The 10958-nt window shown below is 38.2% G+C and overlaps 1 protein-coding gene across 1 annotated transcript in view; it reads right to left on the reverse strand.

Annotated features, from left to right (window-relative positions):
* Positions 1-5847, reverse strand: part of Pgm2l1 (phosphoglucomutase 2 like 1) — a 61483-nt gene extending 55636 nt beyond the window's left edge. Inside the window, exon 1 of the mRNA XM_027942648.2 lies at positions 5441-5847. Within this exon, the coding sequence (XP_027798449.1) occupies positions 5441-5551 (111 nt within the window). The 5' untranslated portion in view covers positions 5552-5847. The remainder of the gene's footprint in view (positions 1-5440) is intronic.
* Positions 5848-10958: the final 5111 nt, after the last annotated feature.

A 10958-nucleotide genomic window follows, 5' to 3' on the forward strand; every position in this document is an offset into this window, starting at 1 on the left:
TGGAGTGAGTTCCCACACATTTGAGTTGTTAATAAAAACAAACAAACAAACAAAAAAATGAAGGCTGGCCCCTCGCAGGTCTCTGGCGTTCTATCTTACCATGTGATCCCTCTTACTTATGCTCCTACTATGAGGCCATCTGCCATGAGGCCCTACCTAGAGACAAAACAATGGCACTACCGGGTCTTGTGTTTTTTTGCGTCCAAAATGGTGAGCTAAATAAACCTCTTCTCTTTATGCATTACCCAATCTCAGGTATTATTATAGCAATGTAATGTGAACTAATGAAGGAGACACAGAGAATACTGTGAGCGAGCTCCCATGTTCTTATAGCATAGGCATATATTTGACATACTTTCTAAAATTTTTTTTAAATCAAGAAATAATGGCACTGGCATATTATTTTGTCTGTTGATGGTAATGCAAAAATAACTAAAAAAATCATTAAAAATGGCATTTAAGGAGCAAACTAAGGAAGAGAAGAGACAATTAAGAGCATTACTTTCCATGATAATCCCTTCTGTACTATCTTTAAAAAACTGTAAGTATGTATTTATCCAAAATAAGTACAAATAAGTTGAAAATTAAGCGGAATAAAGGAAATTTGGAAATAAAAAATTAATGTTAATTCTAAAAAGAAAAAAAATTCAAGCACTTATTTATATGTACTAAATTTCTTGGACAAAGGGAGAATATTGTTGCTAAGGAGACTAAAGCAACTGTTGAGCAGCTCTTCACAACAACAAAATCCAAAACAGTTTATTCTATAGTATCTTATATCCTCTAGCTTTACAAAAGCCAATAAAATGATTTAATGAGGTCCTTGAAACTCGGTTATGATATCACTAACATTTACTGAATATTCAATTTATAAAGTCTATTACAGTGATAAGAAGACTAAAGTAAAAAGTCACATGACAGGTTCTAGTTCCAAATCTTCCACTTAAAGGTCATTTCTTCTTGAGTAAATCATTTTCCTTTTCTGAACCTATTTCTTTACTTGTAAAAATGAGGATAACTACCACATTCCTACCATATAGGGTTGCTGTATCAAATGAGATTTAGATCACTGTACAAAGATTGAAACAAGTAAATTCTAGGAATAAGCACAAACATTTCCCAAAGTTCATAAGGCCAATATGTATTCTATACTCTTCATTGATTGAGTGCTAAATTGAGTAAAGTATTAGAAAAATGTGAACAAAAAGGCTATATAAACTAGTATTATAAAATTGTATTGAAATAGTAGAAAATTCAGTTCAGGTTCCACAAGGGATGATTTCTACAACTTTCTTGGGTCTCTATACAATAAAATTGAACTAGACCCACTTTGCAGAGGTGCTTCATAGGTCTATTTTCCATCATACAATAATGATTTAAAAGGGAATTCATCCTCTTTTTACCTGGGCTACAGTTTGGCTGAAAAACCTTCTATTGTTAGATGTTTGAAAATCATTGGCTTGTACCAAAGTCTTTTGTTTTCAAGCTTTTGATAAGCTTAACCTATCTTCAACTGTGAAGTCAACTCTTTCTCAATGCAGACCTACTTTCTTCAGACCAGTACTCTACTCACTATTTCTTAAAATTCAACAGTCATTTTCTGCCTCCACATTGTTGTCAATATATAGGAAGTTCAACACCTTTGTTGTTGCTACTACAGCTGGATGAGCAGCTCTGCCCAGTGTCTTAGTCCATTCCCTACCCATCTACCCACCCAAGCTTTGACAGTGCTTAATATACAGCATATAAAACCACTATTAGTTAAAATTCATGATGGATCAGAAACAGGAGAGTTATCATGTTAAAGAAAACCTAGTTTCTAGGTAAGAATGGCATGCCTGTAATTTGACAATACATGAAAGCACTGAAGAAAGAAGTGGGGAGGAGATAGAAGCTTTAGCCCTAGAACACAAGAGGGAGAGTACTCTGGTGGAAGAGTTATCTGTGCACTGCCTGGAGGAAGAACACCTTGATCCATGGACTTATTGGGTTCTAGTGGTAGGGTTGTCCCATCGTGAAGATGGATGCATTTACTTGTTATAGGCTGATGCTGTTAAATTTTTACATCATATATCTGACCTCCTGTTATTTGGTTTCACAATCACCAAAAACCTTCTTTTTTCTTTTACTTCCCTTTGGATCTATAAAATGCCCTAGCTAGAAACAAATCCACTTAGCTATTAGATCTGTACCATAAATTAATTAAAAGGCATTCTTAAATAGAACATCAGTTTCTGTGACTTTGAGTATGATGAGTCCATACTGAGACAGGGTATGCTTAACATATTGGACTGAAGGCCTGGGAACTGGGAGGTAAGACCTTAGACTGGTAAATGTACCAACAAAAAGTTACCCCATGAGAACTACATGGGAAACCCTACATTGCCCCCAATAAACCCTGTCTTTTTGCACTATTTTTAAAACTTACATACACTTTATTTGTTCAAAGCCACTAAACACATACTAAAGCCCTGCTATGATCTGTTCTTTACACTTTTCCAAAAATCTATGTACCCTGAGCTATAACAGAAACAAATGTGCTAACTACGTGCATTAAAGTTCCAATCTCTCTGCTTGTCATAGTCCTCTCTACCTTAACAAGTCTAAATCTTAACTAATTCTGAAAGTTCAACACAAGTAACTTTCTTTCATGAAGATATTTTAAAGTACCACCAAGGCTAAAATTAGTAATTTTGGTGGCCAAGGTAAATAGCAAATTGCCCTCAGTTTATAACTTATCACATACCATTATAGTCATTAACAATCAGCACTATTTGGTAGGTTCCTTTTTTAACAAAATAGGTATTAATCAGGTGTTAAATTCATTTTCCCTATATTAAAAGACTATGTGTGCTATCAACAATTAATGGAATAAATGTTAAAAATCTGATTTATTATTTTACATTTCTGTCCTCTAAATTTCAGTGCTCTGGGACTTAACCTAGCTTACTTACAATATCCATCTACAGTATATACATTTTTGTTTCCCAATTAAAATATTTTCTCCATTAAAAAAGGGATCATGATCACACATATAATGATAAATGAAGGGCCTTCTAATACTATATGGATACTCTTAAGAATTATTTCATATGAATATAAAGAAGTTAAGAGGCCTCCTATCTCATTCATAGCAGTTTTTCCAAAATAATTTGGTGTTTCAAAAAACAAAAGATATTGGGCTGGGGATGTGGCTCAAGCGGTAGCGCGCTCGCCTGGCATGCGTGTGGCCCGGGTTCGATCCTCAGCACCACATACAAACAAAGATGTTGTGTCGGCCGAAAACTAAAAAAATAAAATAAAATAAATATTAAAAAATTCTCTCTCTCTCTCTCTCTCTCACTCTCTCTTAAAAAAAAAAGATAATAATGTGGTTGGATTCTTCAGGATCACGAATCATTTGGTTTATCATTTGGTTTTACCATAGCTTCCAAGTGATGGGAGGTACCATATCTGAAAATGTATGTTTGTGTTTGTTGTAATTTTTTCCCATTTTGTGAACAAAGAACATTTATAAAAATTTAAAATTAAAAAAAATGAATCATTAAGATATTTATTATTTCTATTAAATAATTAATAAAAGTATTTAAATCTATTCTTGCTAAGGGCAATTATTATTTGCTCCCTGCATTATATTTGTTAGCCTTTGTTTCATCTTTCCTTCTATATTCTCTGAAGGTCTGATTCATGTCTGTCTAATCTTTCTATCTCCTATAGGTTTTCAGTCAGTTCCTTTTATGTAGAGGGCACTTTCAAATAAATTAAGACTTTCTATTCCACTTTCAATGAAAGCATTCCTTATTCTTTTTATATGTATTCTATCTTCTTATAAAGTATCCTTGACCATCCCAATCCACAGTTCACTCCCACTTTTGAATTTCTATGAAAACTAGATATCTGTAAACTATTTAATTGCCACCAAAATTATTCTAGTCTTGTGTTATTATGTACAATTTATAGTTTTTAAATATTTCAACATATCTCCACAGTATCTAGGCATAGCATGGGCAATTAATGAATGTTAATCATTCAACCAGTCTTTTACAAATTAATCAGGACATTGATTAGGGAAAATATAGTCAAAATAGGTACCAAAAGACAAAGCCTTGCTACTCCAAATGTGGTCCACAAATCAGCATCACTGGTATTACCTGGAGGCTCACTCTGAGGCAGCCTCACAGACTCCACCCCTGATCTCTGAATCAGAACCTGCATTTAAAGACCTTGAAGATGATCTATAAGCAATTTACATTTGAGAAGCACTGGTTTAGACTCCAGAAAAATCAGAATGGCCAAGATGCACATGACCACTTAATGCCCAATACCTCATCATAATAGCTTATCTGCTGGTTATCCCTATCCGTTGACAGCTTATTGAAGACAGGAAGCCTTTCTATATTCCTCACCACTAGTATTTCTTGGCCCTAATAGGGCCTAGAACTTGGATCTGATGATTCAAATGCTCAGGGTTTTTGTTTGTTTGTTTGTTTTTACTGAATGAATGATTGAACAAAGTAAAAATAAACTTTTTTCAGAAATCTTGTCCTTTAGAAATTCTTTTGTACAACATGATTTCACATACTGCCATGCAAATCCCCTAATTCAGTATTATTAATTCAATTTTAAATGTGTTGCCTTCTCTGCTTCAACAAATGTATTTTTTTATGCACCTGACAAAGCAAAAGCTTGGTTTATCATCCTCCCTTACAGTCTCCAATGGCTTCTATTACAAGTGAGACAGCTGTATTTTTTTATTTCTGCGTTCATGAATCCATTCCATATGCCTGCACAAGAAGAGGGGGAGAGCAGAGGAGGGGGTAAACCAAAAACAATTTCATATCAGGAATATCATATGAAACCTAGAAAACACCATATTTTGAACAGGATACTTCCAGAAAACAAAGGCCAGCAAGGGAAAGAAATAAGAGTTAAGAGAGTCTTTTCTTTTACCAAGAGCAAAAGGTGATACGATAGAATACAAGGGAGTGTATAAAGACCAGCGACTACCTAGTGACAGAAGATGGAAACACACTAGACCAGCACTAAAGCGGAGAGAGGTTGGAAACCTCCAGGGATGCCTGAAACCACTTGCAGGTTTGCAGAGAAGGAAGTTAAGAGAGAAACGAGGAAAGAAATAGCTCTGTGAAGGATATAACTTACGATGATGATTATTTTTGAGAATGAGAGATGACACGCACTGAAGGGAGGAAAACGAGGGGTTTGCAATTTAGCGCACCGCAAAAGGAAGCGACTGCGGATGCCCCCGACCAGCCCAGACCACCCGAGGAACGCAGCCGAAGCTTAAGTGGGTGGCAACGCCCGGCTCCCTGGGCCATCTCCTCGGAAGCCCGTGGAGCCCTGGATGGCACTGGAAAGGGAGGACTGTGCGTGGGAGGGTGTGCAGGAAGAGGGGTTGGATGACGGTTGAGCAGGTACCTACCTTATCCCAACGGAGCCACTGCGCGATAGCCGTGTCTAGCTGAGGGTCGCCGGTGCGGTAGGGGGCGTGGAGCAGGTTGGAGTTCAGGTCTCCCTCTGCGTTTTCAGCCATGTCAGCGAGACGTGGATATGCGGGCCTGAGCGGCCGGCCAAGACACCCAACTGGGAACCTGGATGTGCTCACCAGGGTCCGGACTCCCCCTCCTCACTGAAGGGCATCGGAGACCAGCTGCAGCGTGTTAGTGCCACCTCCTGTCGTAGCTCTAGAGAACCGAGAGAGAGGTCGGATACCGCCGCCCGCGCCCCGGCTGACCAGGTCCGGGTCTCTGGGTGATCTGACTGAGGCGGGCGTGCGCCGAGAGAACAACAACAGTCCCAGATGTCTGGGTCGTGGCCGCAGCCGCCGCCGCCGCCGCCGCCCTCGCCGCCTCAGGCCCCGCCCCCGCGCCGTCCGCCCCGCCCCTTCCCGCTCCCGCTGATTTGAGTCCCCGAGGCAGAGGCGCGAGCCCCGGAGCGCGTCCTCGACGTCTCCGCAGCCGCGCGAATTTACGGTCCGCTGGGGTAGCGAGGAAAGGGTGCACGGCTCTATTTTTAAACTTGCCTTTTGCCAGGAGTCTTATCCTGGCTACCATCCCCACAGTCCTATACGTTTCCTTTGTTCTATGTGCTGTCAAGTCCCCCCCCCCCCCCCGCGAAGTAGCCAGCCTCAGCGATTTCTTTCTAGTGCGCCCCCAACACCCGCTTCCAGGTTTGTCTGGGGTACGCGCCTGGTGGGGCGGCGCGGGCTGCCCCGCGCGGCCTCACGGGAGAGGTAGTTTTTCCTTTCCGGCGCTCTGCGAAGACCGCCAGACAGCTCGCAGGAGCCCGCGCTCTCCCTTTCCGCAGAGGAAAAAACTCTGCCTCGAGTTTGTGCCCTGTCAACATGCCCTGTGCCTGTTATGGTTTGTGGCGTTAAGTTAAACAAGGAGTGGCATAGTAAGGCAGCAACGAGTGTCCATTTATCCATTTATTGAGGCGCGTTCTGCCCCTCCAGCCATCCTGTGAGGTGGGTGGGCGTGATCCATCCCCGTGTACACACAAAGAGGAAACTGAGAGGTGAAAAGAATTTTCTAAGAAGCAGTGTTTTGTTCAGCTGCCCCAATGGGCTCGGAGATAGGGAGAACAAGATGACTGCAAAATAGATAAGGAAGTTGTTAAGCGGGAAAATGACTGGGAAATAGATAAAGAAGCTGTTAACCGCGATGTAAGAATGTATAAGTCATGGTAACACTGGGCAGTGGCACTGGGAATGGGTGGTGGGGGGGAATTTGTTCTCCAGAATGGAAATAATCTTTGATTTCCTCTCACCTTCAACGGATGTGCACCTGTCAAGTTATATAACTTGAGGTCTTGAATGTGCACTTGTCAAGTCATATAACTTGAGAAAGTGCTGTGTTACCTGTCAAGTTCAGCCCAGCTGCTCCCGAGTTTCTTGGTGTGGCCTTCTTACAAAAGCTTGATTTTGATTTTGATTTTGATCAAGTATATTACAACTCTCCCTAGTCAGCTTTTTGTAAGGAGAGTATAATAATATTTACAGCACAGCTGCACAGAAACATAATAAGTGGTTTTAGAATGTTTTGAGGTTCTCAGATGAAAGACAAAATAAATTCAAAGCATTACTTCCTTTCCTTTAAACTTCTGTTTACCATAATAAAATCCAAACTACCAAAGCACAAAAAGGATTGTGGTACCAGTTCCTAAAAAATGTTGTGCCATAGTTGGGAGTTAGAGTTTTGCTAAGCAATTGAATGTTTCTTTTATGGAGTCAGCAGGTTCTTTTAATCACACAGAGCCTGGAAAACAACCATGTGTCTGAGAAAGAAATTGATCTTCCATCATCATCATGATTATTGTCCATGACAAATATTAAAAATTTACTCAATACTAAGAAGTATGCTAGGATCTGAGGCTACAAGAATGTGTATAATTGTTTATTTCAAGAAGTAAAATCTGTCTAGAGAGATAGGATATATGCAAGAAAGTATAGCTAATGATAAATAGCAAATAGTTGTTGCAAACAACTGGTAATTTAAGTTTGAGGTGACCAGTAAAAGCATCAAATTACACTCAACTTTCAGGAACAGAAAATAAACAAGTCAAGGGAAAAGGCAGAGGGCATTTCAAATGCAAAGACCAGTATCTCTCAAATCTCCCTAGGAGATTGTTTAAAATGTACTGTATATTCATGGATAATGCCCCCACAGATTCTGATTCAGTGTATTTGGATAGGGCCTAAGTGCCTATATAAAAATATCTATTGATTATGAGGTGGCCATAATCTTGCTGCTCAAAGTGCAATGACAGGGCCAGTGTATTGGTATCTTCTGGGAGTTTATTAAGAAATACAGAATTTCAGACCTTAAACCAGTTCTACTGAATCAGAGTCTACAATTTTACAAGATCCAATGATGATTTATATTTAAATTTTAGAAGTAGTAGCTTTTATAAGACAATTCTTATTCAATCCTGCAATATACAACCAGATCAACAGAATATTTAAGAAATGGAATCACGTGGGGCAGATGTAGAAAATAGGAGAAATACAAGCTTTAATTTGATACCAGAGTCAGCTAACCTTCACTTTTATCAGTAAGATCATTACAGACATTAACTGGTTACCAGAAATCTTGTCCAGCAGATTAAACTTACTGTTTAGGCATTGATGAGTAACCCAGGCCATTGATGGGTAACCCAAAACTCATCAAATCTAGGAACAATGTCAAAGTGTTTCCAGAAGGGGGAGTATAGTAGTTTCTCTAATCTGGAAAAGTTCAGAAACTTTCATTTCTGTTGGAATTTGCCTTTGGCATCATGTATTTTTATTTCCTAAGTCTGTCAACCCTAACTACGGTTATGAAAGAGAATATTCCCCTTGGTTCTCAGAACAGAAATATCTTCTGAAGAATGCATTGTTAGGCAATATCATCATTGTGTGAAAATCAAAGGCTACAACATCACTGTGTGATGAAATCTTAAGGGACTACCATCGTATGTGCAATCTACCTTTGATTCAAACATTGTTATATAATGCATGATTGTATAATTAATAAGTATGTAATACATATAACATTATCATATATAGTTATGATATTGTATATTGTGTTAGCGTTCTGTTACTCTGACAAAATACCTCAGATAGAAAAAAACTTCATAAGAGGAAAGACTTATTTTGATTCATAGTTTCAGAGGCTTCAGTCCATGGTTGGTTGGCCCCATTATTTTGGGGCCTATGATGAGGCAGCATATCAGGGCAGGAAGCACTGGTAAAGCAAAGCTTCTGAGAATGGTGGCCTGGAAATAAGAGAGATAGGAAGAAACCAGGGCTTAAGTACCTATATAAAATTATCTATGGACTGTGAGGTGGCCATAATCTTGCAGCTCAAAGTGTGACCAATGTATTGGCATCCTCTGGAAGTTTATTAAGAAATACAGAATTTAAAACCTTAAACCAGTTCTACTGAATCAGAATCTACATTTTTACAAGATCCCCTTCAAGGGTACATCTCCAATGACCTAACTTCCTTTTACCATTTCAAAAGGATTCCACCACCTCCCAATAGTGTGACAGGGTGAGGATCAATATTTCAAGTATAGGCACCCATTTGGAGAAACATTTAAGACCCAAACTATAGCATGGTGTTTATACATCATATGTTGATATATATGATCCAAAAACATGTAATGGACTTAATATTTTGGACTCACTCCCTCATGGTTCAGAAAAATAATATCACATGCCATATATATATATATATATTTATTTATTTATTTATATTTATTATATAATAGAATTACATGAGGAGTAAATGATAAAGCAAACAGGGAGAAATGTTAGCAATAGGTGAACCTGGGTATAGTATATAGGTATTTTTTGTATCTTTTTCTTTTTTCTAACTTTAAAATTATTTTCTAATAAAAAAGTATAAAAGAAAAACCTCAATTATGCATTTCTTGATTGTTTTTAAAAATTGAATTCTAAGACTTGATGCCCTCATTCTGTGAGGGTAGCAAGAGATTAAATTTTTATTTAAGGTTCTTCCAGCTTTATATGGTACAGGGGGAAACACCAAGAGTGTACAGCCCTAGCTCATCAAGTTTCCTGCTAACATCTGCATTGTCTAGGGCCATACTGGTCACTGACACTGCAAGTCTGACAGCTTTCTCCTTACATAATATTCGTAAGCAATCACCAGGAAACTTGACTGAGGCTCTGAATCTGAAAGCCTCTGTCTAGGTTTATCATACAGCCATCCCCTCCAAAATCCTGCCAATTCCTTGAAGGGCTGCCACCAAGAAGAACTCAAGGACTATATCATCTTCCTATTTTAAGAAATAGGAAGAAATTTATCATTTTACTCTGTGATTTCTCTTTTAAAAGAAGTATTTTCTTGTTGCTCATAAAGATACTTGTCATAAACATTAGTGAGTTCTTTATTTAAAAAGAGAAAGAGTGTCAGAAAAGGAAGTACCTTGAAGCAACTCAACTTTTAGCCCTAATACAAATAACCTCCTCTTAGGCAAGGAGATACAACATCAACAAATAAAAAGGTAGTTACCTTTGTGTAAGGAAGAAAGGATACAGAACACAGCCATGATTACAATAAAGTGAAGAACCCAGGTGCAAAATGCAAATAGACATTTACTCTCAGGTTTGCAGTACAGAGTTGTTACCCTAGAGTGAGTATCTCATTACATTTTCAGTAGCTTTACTTACATAAATCATGTATCATATAATCTATCTATTTAAAGTGTACAATTCAGGGTTGGGGTTGTGGCTCAGTGGTAGAGCACTCACCTAACACGTGCCCAGCACAGGGTTCAAGCCTTGTCACCACATAAAAATAAATAAATTAAATAAAGGTACTATGTCCAACTACAACTACAAAAACTACTAAAAAATAAAGTGTACAATTTATTGGGTTTGTATTATATCCACAGATATGAATAAACGTTATCATAGTCAATTTTTTTGAAAGTATTTTTGTATCTATTATGTCATGTGATATTTACAGTAGTCTTTTTCTTTTTTTAGAGAGAGAGAGAATTTTAATGTTTATTTTTTAGTTTTCGGCAGACACAACATCTTTGTTTGTATGTGGTGCTGAGGATCGAACCCGGGCCGCAAGCATGCCAGGCGAGCGCTACCGCTTGAACCACATCCCCAGCCCCCTATAGTCAATTTTAAAACATTGTCATCACCTTAAAAAGAAAACTGCCTTTAGCTATTAGCTTCATGTGAGTTTCTCCACCTCTGTGACTAAGCAGCCTCTAATCTTTCTTTCTCTGTAGTTTGCCTTTTCTAAACATCGGAATGGAATTATATAATATATGGTATTTGTGACAGGATTCTTTTAAGTAGTATAAAGTTTGCAAGGTTCATCTCTATTGTAGCATGTATTAGTACTTCATTCTTCTTTTTTTTTTTTTTTACTGCTGACCTTGCTTCATTTTATGGTATGAGGAAGGGGTCTAACTTT

This window comes from Marmota flaviventris, chromosome 9 (genome assembly GCF_047511675.1).
Source record: "Marmota flaviventris isolate mMarFla1 chromosome 9, mMarFla1.hap1, whole genome shotgun sequence".
In the NCBI taxonomy this organism is placed as follows: Eukaryota; Metazoa; Chordata; class Mammalia; order Rodentia; family Sciuridae; genus Marmota; species Marmota flaviventris.